Source organism: Tubulanus polymorphus, chromosome 8, assembly GCF_964204645.1.
Source record: "Tubulanus polymorphus chromosome 8, tnTubPoly1.2, whole genome shotgun sequence".
NCBI classification, from domain to species: domain Eukaryota; kingdom Metazoa; phylum Nemertea; class Palaeonemertea; order Tubulaniformes; family Tubulanidae; genus Tubulanus; species Tubulanus polymorphus.
In genome coordinates, this window is record NC_134032.1 from 16027710 (window position 1) to 16047140 (window position 19431).

The window sequence follows — 19431 nt, forward strand, 5'->3', positions numbered from 1 at the left end:
TTATAGGTGGATTATTGTTGAAAAATAATGTAATAACAAATATATATATATTCATACTATATGTATATATACATATACTTGTGTTTAATGATTTTATTTTCTATTTGCCGAAGATCAAGATGTGAGCATATGATGGTGTAGCTGTGGGTCGTTCTCTTGCGAGGCGTCCCTCTCTTCCGGGTCATCCCCGTCTCTATATGCTGTGGTATCCCTTCTCGGGTATCCCTCTCTTCCAGACAATGCCACTTTCGCGAGGTATCCCTCTCTTGTGGGGTATCCCTTTCCTTCTATGCTGCAGTATCCCTTTCTTCTGGGATATCCCTCGCTTACGGGCTATCTCTCTCTTCCGGGATATTGAACACGGGACATCCGTGTACATCCTCTATTCAGCACAGGGACCACTCTGAATCAGTATCAGTAATTACTGGTTTCGAACCCGGGACACTCCTGTACATCCTCTATTCAGCACCAGGACCACTCTGAATCAGTATCAGTAATTACTGGTTTCGAACCCGGGACACTCCTGTACATCATCTATTCAGCATCAGGACCACTCTGAATCAGTATCAGTAATTACTGGTTTCGAACCCGGGACACTCCTGTACATCATCTATTCAGCATCAGGACCACTCTGAACCAGTATTATCACTGGGTTTGAACCCGGGACACCCCTGTACACCCTCTATTCAGCATCAGTACCACTCCGAATCAGTGTCAGTAATTACTGGGTTCGAACTCGGGATATCCGCTAAGTTTAATAATAATGCTCTGATCGCCATCTATTGGATTTTGGATGAACTCAATAGATAGCTCTTATTTGTCTCACTGAGTCGTCTTTAATTCGTTAAAATCACACTCGCCATCTGGTGGACTCTATTCTACTACAGTCTAATGATAGTTATTTCCACCAGATGGCGAGTGCGATTTTAACGGATTAAAGAAGAGTCAGTGAGACAAGTAAGAGATATCGAGTCAGTTCAGCCAAATTCCAATAGATGGCGATCTCGTTGGAAATCTCGATATCCACTCCCCGTCGGGCATCAAAGTACATCCTCTATTCAGCACCAGGACCACTCTGAATCACTAAATTACTGAGTTTGACGTGCAAAAACCCGTTATTGCTGTTATTGCTGCAGATTCATTAGTTTTATTAGTTTTATTGAGTTGTTATCACGATGAAGCGCTGAGAGATGATGGCGATGATTTTCTAAATAGAGATAAAATATAAACCAAGGCAGTAAAATTATAATAATCAAAACGCAAAGATTTTCAATTAGTAAATTTATCAAATCAATACATTAGGTTCTCACGTTTATTAGATTTACGAAATTAATCTCGGAACTTGTTTATCCAAAGATCACAGAAGTGGGCTACATTTTTAGCCGCAGCCTCGAACCTGCACCCCTTCACACAATCTGTAGCCTGGAACCTACAACCTTTCAGACAATCCGCAGCCTGGACCCGGAACTCTTCAGAAAATCTGTAGCCTGTAACCTGCAGCTCTTTAGACAATCTGCAGCCTGTAACCTGCACCCCTTCGGACAATCTGTAGCCTGTAACCTGCAGCTCTTCAGACAATCTGCAGCCTGTAACCTGCAGCTCTTCAGACAATCTGCAGCCTGTAACCTGCGGCCCGCAGACAATCTGCAGCCTGTTACCTGCAGCCCGCAGACAATCTGCAGCCTGCTACCTGCAGCCCTTCAGACAATCTACAGCCTGTAACCTGCACCTCTTCTGATCTGCAGTCTGAATTTAGACCTAGCTCAGCTAGCCCTGCAGATATTATCCAGATATAAAGTTTATAAGTTTTCTATAGTTGTAATCATGCTGCAGCGCTGAGCGATGTTGACGGAGGAGACAATGAAACTTATCATTATCTAAATAGAGATAAAACAAGGCAATAATTTCATTATAATCATAAACACACAGTTTGAAGATAGAAACAAGGAAATAAAATCATAGTATAAAATCTGCAACGCAGTTTTCTTGTACTCATAAAGTTGATCATATCGGTCTGTGTGAAAAGGCGCAGTTTTTTGGTTGTAGATCACAGTTAGTTGTTTAGTATTTATCGCGGGTGTCTGTTTGAATATGGAGTTGATGATGAAGAGTTTGTTTGTGGTCGCTGTAATTTTATACGTCGAGAATTCTCAAGGTAAGCGAAAAAAATAATATCAATATCTGAGAAATATACTTTATTCCGAGTTACAAACTCGGAATAAACCTCCAAAATTCTTTAAAAAATAGATATGTCCCCAGGACACTTCCGTTAATATCAATATCACTTAATGCTGATTAAATTTTGTTGATTTGAAATGAATTTTAGAGGAAAATCATTAAAACCTTCAAAATGAACATTATTGATCAGAACCTCCTTCGTGGAGCTGGGAATGTCAATCAGGGTTCATTAACTTCACAGAAAATCAAAAGGCATTTTCTATAGCAAACGATTCGACTATAATAGCCGCATCCTGGTTCAGCTCATGCATCATTTCTAACTGTGAACAGAGGATGGAATGTTGATCTGATATTGCTGTAAATCTCAGCATCAGAACTAATTGAAGTTGCGTGAAAGTCTCTGCATAGTCCCTGTTATGCCAAGAGACTGTGTTACTAAGTTATAAGTCCGACCGACTAATGACGAAACACGTAGACAGTTGAATAAGAATTGAAAAAGAAATACAAACAGGGTCTCAAAGATGTCCACCAAAAAGCAACAACCACATCCCCTCCCGGGTCAAAATAGACCCACCCATAAGCGACAACCCTAACGCTAGTTCGGTCGTAACCCTAACCCTAGCAGGACTCGAACCTGGCACCTCTAGCATACCAGCCGAGCACGCTAACCACTAAACCATAGACGCGTGGTGGATATTTAGAAGTGTCGGTTTATCTTGTAAGTGTAGTGACTGGTGACCAGTCACATGACTGGTTATTGAAAGGTAGCTCATAATGAGAAGTTTATCATGGATTCAGTAAATCACATATAAAACAATTCAATTCAATATTTATTTGTAGTTGATTCGTGCAGTAAAACACCTATAATACAGAATGGTAGATCAGGCGTCATAAGTAGTCCTAACCATCCGAACAATTACTTCAACAAAATGAACTGTAGCTGGGCCATTGAAACTCCTGAAAACACGGTAAATATTTTTGAAATATTGGTTTAAGAAAAGAAAATGATGATGTTGGGTTTTCTGCACTGAAACTCAATGGGGCTAAAATCAGTTTTCTCTTGAAACTGGGATTTAGTGTAAAAGTAAAAAAGTCAAAACTGGTCTAAACGGATTTTCATCACTAGTAGGCGTTCAGTGGGGCTGAGATCAGTTTAACTTTAACCCGGAGTTACCAATTGAACTAAACTCCGGATTAACGTTAAAACTGATTTACATGTATATAAACGGGTCCTACACTCTGTAAACGATTGTTGTCACATTTGAATTATAAGCAAATTCTAAAATCATTGATTTTTTTGCAGCTGGTTGAAATATCATTTGAAACGAATTTTAGCATAGAGGTCAAAAATAGCGGTCGATGCTACGACGTGTTGACGATAAAAAGTAATAAAACAGGTAAAACCTAAACACTCTTCATAACGTGAATGATTTTCATGATTCATAAAGTTTTATCAGATTTATTTCTTCATCAGGGAGTTATAAATATTGCGGCTTGATTGCTCCTGGTAAACGGTTCCACGCTGGAAATATAACAATACGGTTTACATCAGACTTCAATTTAAACTATGTTGGGTTTAAACTGTTTTGGCGGTTTGTACAAGCCAAAGGTAGCTTAACGATTAAAGTGGTAGAAAATGAAATACTTGAACTAAAGTCTGAAACTGATGAGATCCATGGATACCACATAAATCTGTTGTTATTTCATTTAGTTTCAGTTTGGCAAGTGACAGTTTATACAGGGCGTACACGTACACCATACTTAGTCAATATAGGTTTCAATGGGACAGATAGTGACGCCATGTACTATTTGGGAACCGGGTTCGAGGCCGGATCAAGCAAGACTCACGAACTGTTGTTACCAGTGAACATCACAAATCCACAACCACCGAGACAATTCATATTGAAAACATGGAATATCCACTGGCGCGTCATCCAGGTCGTAGACATGTGGAGAGGGCAAATAAGGGCAGGGGGCATATATATATATATATATATATATATATATATATATATATATATATATATATATATATATATATATATATATATATATATATATATATATATATATATATATATATATATATATATATATATATATATATATATATATATATATATATATATATATATATATATATATATATATATATATATATGTATATATATATATATATTTGAATTCAATAGGTGGCGCTAGTAGGGGTGATAGATGGTGACAATTTTATGTACATGTATAACTGCAGTGGGGCATACTCACTGACACAGACTTGTAGTTATCAATCAGAAATTCATAAACCAGGTTTGTTTAACTCGTCATACGGTTCAATCCATGTTCTGAACATCCTCAAAGGTGGAATCCCCCACACCCCCTTCCCCACACCCCAAATCCACGCAAGTCACAGTTTAGTGTGAAAACTAATAATTTCTCCTCAATGTATTCTTGTTAATTCTAGTGAAATGGCAGATCGCTGTTTATAGTGGAATCAAGCGAAGTAGTTCCAGGTTATACTATACCAGTGGAAGAGTTGATATTCAGATTATCGGTGACCAAGGTCAATCACAGTTTACATATCTAGGTTCACTATTCGGGGAACACGGAGAACGAAAAGATGTGATCATTTTTACGAGAAATATTGGAAAACCTAAAATAGTAAAGATAAAACGTGATTCAGGAGATGGACAAAAATGGTGGTTCCTAAAACGAGTAAGTTGTCAATAAGTCCTCAGACTGGAGTCCGGACTGGTAAAATGAATTCACGTCAAGTCGTTTAACACTTGTGTTTATGCGCATAATTTCAGGTTGAACTCAGATCTGATGACGTCACTAACACGGTTTTCGGATTTAATGTTCTCTTGGATAGAAATAATTACAACGAGGTTTCTCTCTCCCCGAATACAACCAGAGAAGGTAATAAAAAAAGAAAATTTGTTGACTCAAATATTTTATCAGTTATAAACACAGTGATTGTTTTAATTGTTTCAGTTGAATGGAAAATCAAGATTGAAACCGATAGAGAAACCGACGAGCTTTGTATGAATCTGGTCGGATCAAATGGAGTTCAATCTGGTTACAGTCAACTCAGCAATATCACTACAAGTTACCAGATACATACTTTAACCGCCAAATCTCATCATCTAGGTCAAGCTATATATCATGTAGGTCAACCTACTCGTGATCTAGGTCAACCTACTCACGTCGTAATGTGGAATCAAGGAATATCAACGTTTTACATTCTTCAGGTGAATAGAATAAACAAAATCAATATCACCCATTCCATCATCCACGACCTCCTCACCTCCTCTCTTCTCACCTCACCTTACCTCCTCCTCTCTCCTCTCCTCACCTCTCTCCTCCTCACCTCCTCTCTCCTCACCTCACCTCACTTCACCTCTCTTTACCTCCTCCTCTCTCCTCACCTCCTCTCCTCTTTCCTCACCTCACCTCACCTCTCTTTACCTCGCCTCTCCTCACCTCCTCTATCCTCGCCTCACCTCACCTCACCTCTCTTTACCTCCTCCTCTCTCCTCACCTCCTCTCCTCTTTCCTCACCTCACCTCACCTCTCTTTACCTCGCCTCTCCTCACCTCCTCTCTCCTCACCTCACCTCACTTCACCTCTCTTTACCTCCTCCTCTCTCCTCACCTCTCTCCTCACCTCACCTCACCTCTCGCCTCACCTCCTCTCCTCTCTCCTCACCTCACCTCACCTCTCCTTACCTCACCTCTCACCTCACCTCCTCTCGCCTCACCTCACCTCTCCTCACCTCACCTCGCCTCTCCTCACCTCTTCTATCCTCGCCTCACCTCACCTCACCTCTCCTTACCTCCTCCTCTCTCCTCTCCTCACCTCACCTCTCCTCACCTCACCTCACCTCTCCTTACCTCCTCCTCTCCTCTCTCCTCACCTCACCTCACCTCTCCTTACCTCCTCCTCTCTCCTCTCCTCACCTCACCTCTCCTCACCTCTCCTTACCTCCTCCTCTCGCCTCACCTCACCTCTCCTCACCTCACCTCCTCTCCTCTCCTCACCTCTCCTCTCCTCACCTCCTCTCTCCTCACCTCCTCTCCTCTTTCCTCACCTCACCTCACCTCTCTTTACCTCGCCTCTCCTCACCTCCTCTCTCCTCGCCTCACCTCACCTCACCTCTCTTTACCTCCTCCTCTCGCCTCACCTCCTCTCTCCTCTCCTCACCTCACCTCTCCTCACCTCTCCTTACCTCCTCCTCTCGCCTCACCTCACCTCTCCTTACCTCTCCTTACCTCCTCCTCTCTCCTCTCCTCACCTCACCTCTCCTTACCTCCTCCTCTCTCCTCTCCTCACCTCACCTCTCCTTACCTCCTCCTCTCTCCTCTCCTCACCTCACCTCTCCTCACCTCTCCTTACCTCCTCCTCTCCTCTCTCCTCACCTCACCTCACCTCTCCTTACCTCCTCCTCTCTCCTCTCCTCACCTCACCTCTCCTCACCTCTCCTTACCTCCTCCTCTCGCCTCACCTCACCTCTCCTTACCTCTCCTTACCTCCTCCTCTCGCCTCACCTCACCTCTCCTTACCTCCTCCTCTCCTCTCCTCACCTCTCCTCTCCTCACCTCCTCTCTCCACCTCTCACCTCTCCTTACCTCTTCCTCTTTCCTCCTCACCTCCTCTCGGATTTTTACATTTTGATTTTCTCGTTGTAGTTGTCAATGAATTCCAGTGAGATTTTCCCGAATAAACAATTTATCGCCACCAAAACGATGTGGGACTCATCCACGAAATACATCGCAAATATTCCGCTCGGTGACGTTTCAGTTATTGAATTAAACACTGTAGTGTTTGGTGAAGGTACCAATTTTACAACGTACACAACAGGGGGCGCTGCAGTTGCTCAAAAGGTGGATAAAGTTTACCAGTGGATAGTTGACATAGTGACAATTAAAACGTCATTGTTACTATGGTATCTATCCACCGGTTATCTTTAGCTAACTTTTCAGCAACTGCGGCGCCTGGATTCTATCTTAATTTTAGAAGATTTGACATTTTTAATTTAAGATACCTTTGTTCTTCATGGTGTACTTAATATTGATAATGATAGTCATTTATATAGTTTTCCATGTAAAACTAAGTGCAAAATGTTCGTAAGACGTTAAAACGACAATACAAGTCACAACAATCGTATCAACATCATCAGTGTGTCAGATTTAATTTGAGCACCAATATATTGTCTAGTGGGAAACATTTTAAAATAATGAAGGCCACGAAAATAGATTAGAAACTGTTTAAGTATAAATGAGCTTCATATTGAATTGATTTATGTTACAGATACAGATACTGGTTTTTCTAGATTCGTTTTGTGTGCAGCAGTTGGGACCGGGTTTCTAATTCTCGCAATAATGGTTTCAAGATTATTGCGTAGTTACCGCAAGAATAGACGAAACAGAAATACTGGTTTGTTTTTTTTTTAGTCATTTCACTTTTAAGGGGAAGGGGGTGAGTGTTGAGCGGATGGGGGGGGGGGGTGACTGAACGAGATTATTTTGAGTGGAACGGATGTTGAGAACTCTCAAATCCTGATATTTCTGTAAATCCAGTTTCAGCATCAGAACCATTTGAATATGTGTAATGTGTGAATGAAAGTCCCTGCATGAAATATCCATATCTCCAGAGACTATCTATACTAGCCAAAACCACCATCATTGATGATGACGCACTATCCAACTGGCATTATAAACTCACATATGGAATATGTGATGACTTCAGTTTTATGACGACTTATCCAAATGGTGACTTAAACTTAGTAAATAAGATTAGAAATACAAATTGAGACTCAAAAATAGAAATGACTTCAGTAATGTGACGACTTATCCAAATGATGACTTACACTAAGTGATCCCTGAATTCATTTCAAATACCTGCGATGATTTATGTGTTTGGGTATATTTTTTTTTTCTAGTTACGAATATAGAAATAATACCTCGACCTCATATTAGCATCACTAGGGGGCAGCACTCATCAAGAACTGCTCCGCGAGAAATGTATTAAACTCCAGTCGAGTAAACCGACGGTGACCTCTACAACGGCGACCTCTACAACGGCGACCTCTACAACGGCGACCTCTACAACGGCGACCTCTACAACGGCGACCTCTACAACGGCGACCTCTACAACGGCGACCTCTACAACGGCGACCTCTACAACGGCGACCTCTACGACCTGTTAATTCATTACAATATATTTCTACACGATTAGGGACCGAGACCGGAGAAATATAAAACAAATATAAACTCCAAAAAGATCACAGGACGGCCATCTTGTGTCCGATCGACCCAATTTTTCTGATATTATGCTAATGGAGCATGGAGGTGGGGGGGGGGGGTAAATGAACATACGTGAAAGATCAAGAAAATAGGTTAAAAAAATGGTGAACAACCAAATATAAAGACAATCCAGGCAGAAGTGTCTTCAAAACTTCCCAAAATAACTGAATTTCGTTTACGGACGGATGGACGGAGGAAAAGTGTGAATGCAGCAGCCCACTGGAAATAAAGTCCCAAGTGGACTAATTAGGTTACAAAATTCATTTATTCAATGAACGAATTCAAAATAAACCGAATAATTTTAAATCAACAATCGACGCCGTTCACTGGTCTTTATTTGTTGCTGACGTCAACCACGTTCGATAACTTCCGGCTTGTAGTGTCGACGCCTTTCCTGTTGAATAGAATTGAAAAGTTTTCATGGTGTTTAAAACGAATTCGGGAAAAGGGTGCTGCGGTGAGGGAGGAGGGCGAATGCCCGGGGTGGGGGCGGACGGAGGTTTTTTGAGACGGTGTTTCATGGTTGTACTCACTTGCCGAAATTTTCACCGTCTGCGATCGATTCAGGAAGTTTATAATGAAGTGTTTCCGGAAGCAGTAGTGTCAGAATCCCAGCCGTTAACGACATACCTCCGAAAAATATAAACGGCAACGGCGTCCATACTTTATTCTGAAATTTATACCAGAACTAAAGAATTTCACACCGGCGTGAACTCCTCCATGCAAGTTTAATTCGAAATAAAAATGAAAATGCTCTCTTGAGTCAATCCGTAACATTTTGTAAGTTAACTATAATTGTGAAAAGATTTATTGTCAGAGATATTTGGAAATATAGCAACCTGTACGATTCACAGGGCACCTGTTAATTGGCCAGTGGCCGTTGACCTGTGCAGAATATCAGGTGCCCTTCTAAAATCCGTAATACAGTGGAAAATGTGCTGGATCGGCCCCTGATTCAGGACGGAGGTCATATTGGAGACTTGGGCAAACTTGGACTTTGTGAATCAAAATCAAATAAGACAGTCTTTAATAGGTGAAATTCGTTGAAATATGTGGATAGTGGGTGATGTTGTAAAAAAATCCATACCAAATCAGTAATGAACGGAGCAAGGAGGCCTCCGATACGTGCGCACATCGAACCGGAGCCAACCCCTACGTTGCGGACTACTGTCGGGAACAGTTCGGCAGAGAAGACGTAGACAATTGCGAACGAAGCGGAGATGGCGAATTTTCCGCTCATCGCCAGCGCTGTTTTAACCGTGTAATAATCTAAAAATAGAAACCAATCAAAAAGTGTGTTATTGGAGTGCAGAGACGTCCTACTGCGGCAATCGAGGATCTCGCCGGCTTGTGGCAAGCGAGAATCCACCAGGTGTCGCTAGTACGTGTTCGGACAACGATACCGAATTTCATTTCGGTTTCAATTGAAACATTGCAGAAACCCGTCATTGCTGCTTTTCAGCTATTTTCATTATTATTGGATATTTTTCTCCTTTCTGGACATTTTGCACAAATGTGCATAATTCTTGACGTTACCAATCCTTCCGAAAAAATCATCAGATCATCCTCGGGATCACTTTTCTACAAATACTCATCGGGTTCCAATAGATGGCGCAATTTTTGTTATTTTTTTCGAATTCTACGAATGAAAAATAATATAAATGGCGCCATATATTGCAACCCTATGAGTATTTGTAGAAAAGTGATCCCGAGGATAGTATGGTGATTTTTTTCGGAAGGTTTGGTAACGTTAAGAATTATGCACTTTTGTTAAAATGTCCAGAAAAGAGAAACATATCCAATGATTGTTAAATATAGCTGCAAAGCAGCAATAACAGGTTTTCTGCAATATCTGGTTACTCTTGTTTGGAAACAATGAATCCTTATTTCATTTCTTCAGTCCCGTCTTATGCTTAATTAAGGAAATAAATCACCGCGATTGAACCGATGGTGCCACCTACCGCGAGGAAGAGGAGTTATTGCTAGACAAACGACGCCACCTAGTATGAGACAGCCGGCTAACGGCCACCGCCGCCCGACTTTGTTAACGATGGCGATTGCCAGGAAATAAGCCGGAATTTCTACTGCTGCCGATATGAAAGTGTTCAGATATAAACTGCCGGCCAATTGCGAACCAAGCATCGATAAACCATAATAAGCAAGACTATTCACAAACCTGGAATACGATGAAATAATCTAAAGTCAAATAATAAATCAGCAAACAATTATTCAGCAGTAGTTAAATGATTAAAAATGTAATTATTAAGTGTGAAATCCAGGTTCCGGTATCCACATCCAGATCACAGTTCCACAGTTGTGAATCCACATCCACACTTTTCGGGTCTTGCTCTACGGAATTGAACGATTCCACAGTTCTGGAACCAGCTTCACAGTAGTATTGGACCTATTTCCACAATATACAGAACTCGGGTACAGAAGGCGCACACATTTTCGTCTTACCAATTAAACCAGATATTGATTGTTTTTCTGCGCATGTTCGGGGTTCGAACCAGATCCACTACAGTGTACTTTGCTCGTATAGAGGGCGCTAACGACGCATCGTTCGCGTCTAAGTTTCCAGAGACCTGTCAATTAAGATATAATTACAAATTCGTTTTCACTATTTGTCATCACAACTCGCAAACCGGATCTTTTCTACAATAATTCAGAAATTCGTTTTTTTTGTTGAGACCTCGTAATTTATGACGTCATTCTGAGTATGTTCGTTTTTCACACAGACTAACTCCTCGCCTGCCGCTGGTAGTTGTCGCGGCGTGTATTGAACTCCGTTGATTTTCGCAACTTTGCGAATGATTTTCTCGGCTTCCGCGTCGCGACCTTCAGATATCAACCAGCGAGGTGATTCCGGAACTACCCTACCGTCAAAATCATTTACAGTCATAAATACTTACATTTCTGAATACACCTATTTCATCAAGGCGACCATTTTGGATCACGTGCGATTTTAGTCAGTTCTCGCGAGACTTGCGCTAAATGGTTCCCTTTAAGAAACATAAAAGCTGTGCCTACGTCTTGGGATCCATATCTGTGATCCAAGATGGCCGATAAATTAATATTATTTTTTTTGCAAGCGCACACCATTTCGGTAAAGTCTAGCATGGGCGAACTTCGGTTATCGGAGTTAGTCGACTAAGTCGCACTAAACGAAACCGAATGTCCGTTAGTCGGAACTATGGTCCGGAAATGGTCGAACACGGGATAGAGCGCGGTCGCTGTAGTTCGGGACCAGTTCCAAGATGGCCGACACTGTGAAACACGTTACGACCGAACTATAGTGCGTTCTGTTATTAGTCGACTAGCTACGAAAACCGAAGTTGGCCATGGCAGCCGACAAAATCCAAGATGGCCGCTCCGATATGAAGTACAGGCAAAACGTCCTAAAATATTTAGATATTTCACACAGATTTCACAGATCAATACTTACCAATAATAGCAGATGAATAGAACGTTAGGTATAGTTGAAACCAACAGTAGATAATCATAGTCTCTGATAAAATAGGCGATTCCTGGTAATAACATGAAACCCATAGCGAACCATCCTTGAAAGAATATACCAGTTCCAGTACGAGCAGTAGTGCCTATCATCTCCATAGCTAAATCAAAAATCAATACAAATTAAAAGTTTTATTCATAAAACCATGAACTCATAGTTTGTGATTCAGTGTCGAAGTTCTGGAGCCAGTTCCACAGTCTGGACTCAGTTCTGCAGTTCTAGAGGCAGTTTCACAGTTCTGGACCACTTCCCAAGTTCTGGAGTGCTAGTTCCACAGTTCTAGCCCCAGTTCCACAGTTCTGAACCCGTGAGCTCTACGGTAGATAGTTAGATAACTTACACATAACGAAAGCAGTTGTGAACGCCCCGGCGGCGCTGGCTCCTGTTAACAATCTCAATAGTACGAAGCTCCAATATTCGGGCGCGAAAGCAGCGACCGCTCCTGTCAATGTCATCGATAATAAACATCCCAACAGCGTCTTTATTCGACCGAATCTAAAAACGAAATTGTTTTAGGAAAACTGATTTTTTTCGTCGTCAGATATCAAAATTTACTTCCTTTCTTGGAGTCGTCACAGTTCCATCCATAGTCGCGGCTGAGACTTCAAGACCAGTCCAAGCTCGTTTCAATTCTATAGAAAATCGAACAACTTAAGGATGGTCTAAACTCATTTTGGTTCTATAACCAATCTAACAACTTAAGACCAGTCTAAGCTCATTTTGGTTCTATAACCAATCTAACAACTTAAAACCAGTCTAAGCTCATTTTGGTTCTATAATCAATCTAACAACTTAAGACCAGTCTAAGCTCATTTTAGTTCTATAACCAATCTAACAACTTAAGACCAGTCTAAACTCATTCTGGTTCTATAACCAATCTAACAACTTAAGACCAGTCTAAACTCATTTTAGTTCTATAGGCCACATAGCCACTGAATATCTGTTTTAAGATTTCCACTTTAGGGCGTAAGTCTCGACTTAGTAAGGGAGTCTGATCTATGGTGTATGGCTATCTATCTATTGATTTCAATCAATAATGTGCATCTATAAAACCGTTTTACCGTTTTACCTGTCAGATATGCCTCCAAATATGATAGCGCCCAACATGTAACCAATCATATAGATCGTCTGCGACATCGGAAGCAGCCATTGTTTACTGCAGACGAGATTCCACTGAAAACAACAACAGTAGTGTATTTTTAACTGTGGAAAAATGATTGCCCTTTATAGAATTGAGAAATGTCCACGCTGATAGTCACAACACCAGACTGGTCACAAGTCACTACGTCTGATTGGACACTAGTCACCACCACACCTGACTGGTCACCAGTCCTAGTCTAGTCTCCACAATGACCAGACTAACTTACAAACTTTATCGTTCGCTACTGGTCTATGGCCTAGTGGTTGGCATGCTCGCCTGACATACCGGAGATCCCAGATTCGAGGCTGGGGTTAGGGTTATAAGGTAGTTAGTATTATCGATATCAGTAGGGCATTGCCATAGTCTGATTGGTTTTTTTGCTGAATAATAAAGGCACTTTTTATTGATTCAAAAAAATTGAATTCATCTTATGAATTCATCTTCATCTTATTCATCGGGAATTAATGGGTGTTTCATTTATTACTGTGCATATGGAACTGCCTGGGACACCCTGCACAGGTGTGATATCAAGCCGTCACGCTCAAAATTCGCCTGTGAGTGCTCAAAACAATATGTTTAATGGGTCTTGAAATAGTTAACGCGTAAAATTCTGCGTAACGCAACTGAATATATCCGGTTATGTAAATACGACAGGCTTCTAAAAACGGGTAAAGGGGCCACAACTCATTCACAGTAATGTACACATGTCATAAGGATTTGAGAATAAATACACAATTCGGAAAAATTGTGTCAAATACATCTCGTCCAAAATGATGTAGGTTTAAGCTGTTTCGTTTAATGCGTCGCGACCTAAAGTTACGATTCTGTGGCCTGAAACTGGTTTTTTTAGTGAGTTAGGGCCAGCAATACTTATATTAACTATATACTTTGAAAGGTACAGACGAAACCCGATCCAACTATAGACTAGAAAAAAAAACGAATCCTATAGTCCAATTCAATTAACTAAAGTTTGATCTCACTTTTTTCAGTGGTCAACTTAAGACCAGTCTAAACTCATTTTAGTTCTATAACCAATCTAACAACTTAAGACCAGTCTAAACTCATTTTGGTTCTATAATCAATCTAACAACTTACGACCAGTGTAAATTCATTTTGGTTATATGACCAATCTAACAACTTAAGACCAGTCTAAGCTCATTTTGGTTCTATAACCAATCTAACAACCTAAGACCAGTCTAAACTCATTTTGGTTCTCTAACCAATCTAACAACTAAAGAAGATCAGATAGGCCCTATACGGCAACAATTTGATTGTGGAACTCTCTGGTTTCTGGTGTTTTGGAGGATACGGATAGTGTTTTACGACACGACGGTTATTATGTGTATTCCGGTAAATGACGGGAATTGTTGCGCACACTACTGATAAACGCGACGTTAATAAAAACAACGACACGAGTTCAGTGGTGAAAATCACAATGAAATAGAGTGCGGCGCTGTAATTAACTCGCTGTAATTAGGGGTGTATTTATTTACGCGTTTGCTGTGAAACTGGGTCACATTGACCTGCATTTTTAAAGCCACACTAAAAATTGCTACTTTTCGTGTATTTCTGTGAGAGCCAAAGTGTGAAAAACAGAAATCGAGGCGTGAGAGTTCTACATTAGATTTGGCGGCGCAGTCCTTTTACGAAAACTGATCATCATAACTTCACCCAGGACCCGGTTCCACAGTTTTAACAGTCTTTTGGGGGTACAGGGTCCAGACAGCTGGAGGGGTACAGGGTACAGACAGCTGAGGGGAACAGGGTCAAGACAGCAGATTGTCTGAGGGGGTACAGGGTCCACACAGCTGAAGGGGTACAGGGTACAGACAGCTGAGGGGGTACAGGGTCAAGACAGCAGATTGTCTGAGGGGGTACAGTGTCCAGACAGCAGATTGTCTGAGGGGGTACAGGGTCAAGACAGCTGAGGGGGTGCAGGGTACAGACAGCTGAGGGGGTACAGTGTCCAGACAGCTGAAGGGGTACAGTGTCAAGAAAGCAGATTTTCTGAGGGGGTACAGTGTCCAGACAGCAGATTGTCTGAGGGGGTACAGTGTCCAGACAGCAGATTGTCTGACGGGGTTAAGTGTCCAGACAGCAGATTGTCTGACGGGGTACAGGGTACAGACAGCAGATTGTCTGAGGGGGTACACAGGGTAAACAGCAGATTGTCTGAGGGGGTACAGTGTCCAGACAGCAGATTGTCTGACGGGGTTAAGTGTCCAGACAGCAGATTGTCTGACGGGGTACAGGGTACAGACAGCGGATTGTCTGAGGAGGTGATGGATGGTGGGAAGGCAGGGGGCGCTGCGATACATACCTCGGATCCTATAGTTGATGATATAACGCTTGTATCGTGTTCCCAGCCGTTACTACACCAGCCCTGCGCCAACAACGTCTCATTAACAGCGATACTGCTATTAAAATCTGTAATGGCGCTATAATTTCTGAAATACTGTTTACACCGACTGTATCGCTCTACGCCTTGTTTGGTCTCTTTCGGGATGCTCTGTCTGAGGCGGTCTTCGAGACTGACGGTTGACGAATTCAAATGGTCGAACTCGGGTATGTAACACCAATGGTCGAGATCGGCCGCCAGGAAGACGACGGCTAGATTCTGTAGGCCGACAGGTATGCCGACAAGTCCGACGAGCACGTAGAATAACTTTTGGTACAGTCCGAACCCCCCGATTTCAACCAAAACCTGATCGAAATCGATGACGGTTTTCATGTTAGCGATCGACGAGTTCGTGAACCGAACAAATCACCTAGATGTTTAAATACCGAATTATTTCTATAATGATAACCTTTTGCAATGGAAGCTCCGGTAACAACGAATTCATCACCGGAACCAGAGAAAATATGTTAGTAATACCCAGTTGAATAAAATTGAACTGGGTTTTTACTTGAGACCAAATGCTATATTTGTAACGAATAAGAAATATTTCCTTTGATCTGATATTTTTGAATCTAGTCACACATGGAGATGGAAAGCTCGAGGAAAAATTTCGAAATTTTTTTTTGTTATTATATAATTTTAGATTTTCATACCATCCTTACTACGACGGGCCTCTATATTTCGCTGTATTGAGAAAATGTCGGATCTGATTGAGAAAAAAAATAAAATTTCGTAGCCTACCTGAATTCGTTTGCGGACTGAACCACAATGAGTTCGAATAGAACAGTGTCACATCAATGGCCAAGGGCCCACGTGACTAACAGTTACAGCATTTTGGTTGGAACGAAACCAGAGCAAATACTGATTGAATAGTCCACAACCTGCAGTCAGTGCTAAGTAAAAACCCTTCAAGGTAGATGCGCATTCAGACACAAGTATTGTTTCTTTGAATTAACGAACTTTCTTTCTCGATTCCGTGAGCGCCGAACGCGCAAAAATATTCGTTACCCGATGCCGTTAATCAATCATGCTCCAGGTTTACGTTCCGGTTCTAATTCTGACTCAACTATGTTTTCCTTTTTTTCTGCGAGAAAAGTTACGTCGTCAAGATCCAACAAATACAAACAAACGTTGGAAAATGCAACCGGTTTATGATGAATGTCAGTGGAACAGCAGCCGCAGCAGTCTGTTGACCTATAAATAAATATCAGTGCCAAGTCCTTGGAAGAAAGCCAGGAGGAACAGGATCTTTGAACGTGTCCGTTTTTAACGTTCGGCTTTGTTGTTACAACGAAACAGGGATATTCCAAAAAAGGCTTAACTTTAAAAAAGAAAACCGGTATCTGAATTGAGTTAAGTAATGATTTTATAATCGTTCTATTCAAATGATGAATAATATCATATTCGACCCGGCGTTGGCCCGCCTCGTAATCTTAGACCGGCTGGTAATGCCACCTACAAACGTTTCGTTCTAGAATTTTAACCCTAGATTGTTGCTCTTCGATTTAGGTCGAAGTGGCTTACAAGGTTGCTGTAATGCCTGACGCTAATCATCGCTTAGTTTAGAATGAGAGGTCGCGAGGTCATCTGGTAACTTATTGAGCACGTTCACGCTGCCTTGTAGACGATGGTATTGAAAACCCTAATTCATATGTCATGAATTGTTGATGATAAGGATTTAAGTTTTTAGATAGTAAAATATGTATCAAGGATGTAATTTAGAACATAATGATTGAACATTGCTCTGAAATGCATTTTAAAGTTATTTTATTGTACGCGAAAACGGTATAGGCGCGGCGCGTTGTACTCCGTGCCACACTACAACTTCTACATAACAACCCGGAAATAATAACGTAACATCCACTTCATCGATTCAAAGCCGGATAATACTTCTAAATACTGATCTATGTAAGTAAAATTATTCAAAATATATTCAATTCGATCCGTTTTTCATGTCAAGCGTCGATCATTTTGTAGTTTTCTAGTTTAAAGCCGAATCTTACGATATGAATTGCTTGAATGGACCTAAAGTCGTACTAATTACTGAACGAAACACTATCGAATCTATGATGCACGTTTAGAATTTCTAAACGCTCCCAAAGTACTGATTCCGTGATTTTCTTTTTGAAAATTTTCAGATATTCTTTGTCAGACTCGTAGTGAAAAAGGACCATGGACACTCCAACTAGAGACCCACCTGTAAAACAAGCTCCTATGATATACATCTGCGGAGGTATGGATGAACTATCATTCCATTGGGATGATAGTCAGTAATCTGTCTGTGGTTTTAGTTTCATGATCGGATATTTTCACAAACCACATAAGTAAAATAAGCCCATCCGATTATAAAAGCTTACCACCAACGAGTAGGTTACTGCAGTCGTTTCAAAAAGAAAATGAAACTGAACGACCTCTTTTAGAGAACACCAGTCGATCCAGGGACAATATTAGTTCACATCTGCGATGAGAAGCTAACCAACCCGTACACCCCTAGCTTCACCAGGACCTCTAATTGCATACCCCTGCTGGTCTACGTAGCAGGATCTGAACTTATCACATTCCAAAGGCACTTTGATGTCCCCTAAGACTGGATCCTGCTAAGACCGGTAAGACTGGACTCAGCAGAGACCGGTAAGACTGGACTCTGCTGAGACCGGTAAGACTTGATCATCCTGAGACCGGTAAGACCGGACTCTGCTGAGATCGGTAAGACTGGACTCTGCTGAGACCGGTAAGACCGGACTCTGCTGAGACCGGTAAGACCGGACTCTGCTGAGATCGGTAAGACTGGACTCTGCTGAGACCGGTAAGACTGGACTCTGCTGAGACCGGTAAGACTTGATCATCCTGAGACCGGTAAGACCGGACTCTGCTGAGACTGGTAAGACCGGACTCTGCTGAGATCTGGTTGATAGATTGTTTTTAATGATTGTATTTTTATTTTCTACAGAATGTCATAAAGAGAATGAGATTAAGGCGAGAGATCCGATTCGATGTCGAGAATGTGGTTATAGAATCATGTACAAAAAACGTACGCGTAGAAGTATCCTTTTAGAAATAACCCTCCCTCCCCGCCCCCACCCCGCATGTCTTCAGAACAGATTCCCAGGTTCCCTTAAAATCCTTCTGAAAATATCCCCGGGATGCCTTGCATGAATTCTTTTAAGAAGATGCCCCCTTCCATCATCAGAGCAGATGCCCTGGGGCTGGTTCCTTGGTTGAGATTTAAGTCCAAGAATGGTCTTAGATTTTAAGACTGGTCTTAAGTTGTTAGATTGGTTATAGAACTGAGATGGTCTTAGATTGGTCTTAAGTCGAAGCCATGACTATGGAACTGGTCCCTAGTACCCTGAAGTTTGTTTTAACAAGGTTTGCACTGAAGCCTTCTAGAAGTGCCCCATCTCCTAAATATCGTTGACAATGTTACAATGATCAGTTGTTTTTAATCTATGACCTCTACAAAATTCAGCTAATTTTTTTATCTTAACTACAATAAAACAGTGGTGGTGTTTGACGCGCGGTGAGACCAACTTCACGCCAGAAACTGAATAAACTCTACATTGCATTTTTCCTACGAATGTTTTTATTTGTAAAAAAAAATCGAAATAAAACCAAAGCAGAAAATAATTAAAATTTGAATAACGTTTTTGTTTACTCAAAACGAGAGGATTGTTTCTTGTTGTTAAGTCATGTTACCTCGCAGAGTTGAGACCGGTTCGTTCGAGTAACCTGACGATACACACGCGCACACAAACACACTGACCGGTATCAAGAGTCCCACATTTTTGCGAAGTCCCCATTATGGAAACTTCAATGCCAACGACCTAGAGCTTACGACTAATCAATTTGAACAGAAGGGGGTGGTGTACGCAGCAACAATGTAACTTGTAATCCGTTTTTG

General features: G+C 41.4%; 2 protein-coding genes across 2 annotated transcripts; one reads left to right on the forward strand and one right to left on the reverse strand.

The window, feature by feature from the left end:
* Window positions 1-8736: 8736 nt before the first annotated feature.
* On the reverse strand, window positions 8737-16628 carry LOC141909722 (organic cation transporter protein-like). The gene is made up of 11 exons (XM_074800312.1): window positions 16272-16628; window positions 15453-15900; window positions 13061-13164; window positions 12332-12486; window positions 11923-12091; window positions 11170-11353; window positions 10938-11062; window positions 10439-10653; window positions 9565-9746; window positions 9011-9147; window positions 8737-8871 (listed from the first exon to the last, which is right to left on the reverse strand). The coding sequence occupies exons 2-11, from the start codon at window positions 15861-15863 to the stop codon at window positions 8811-8813; spliced, it is 1743 nt and encodes a 580-aa protein (XP_074656413.1). The 5' UTR covers window positions 15864-15900; window positions 16272-16628; the 3' UTR covers window positions 8737-8810.
* A 699-nt stretch (window positions 16629-17327) lies between these two features.
* On the forward strand, window positions 17328-19152 carry LOC141910046 (DNA-directed RNA polymerases I, II, and III subunit RPABC4-like). Its single transcript, XM_074800746.1, has 4 exons — window positions 17328-17438; window positions 17669-17763; window positions 18481-18573; window positions 19032-19152. Exons 2-4 carry the CDS (start codon window positions 17703-17705, stop codon window positions 19052-19054), a joined length of 177 nt encoding a protein of 58 aa, XP_074656847.1. The 5' UTR covers window positions 17328-17438; window positions 17669-17702; the 3' UTR covers window positions 19055-19152.
* The last annotated feature ends 279 nt before the right edge of the window (window positions 19153-19431 follow it).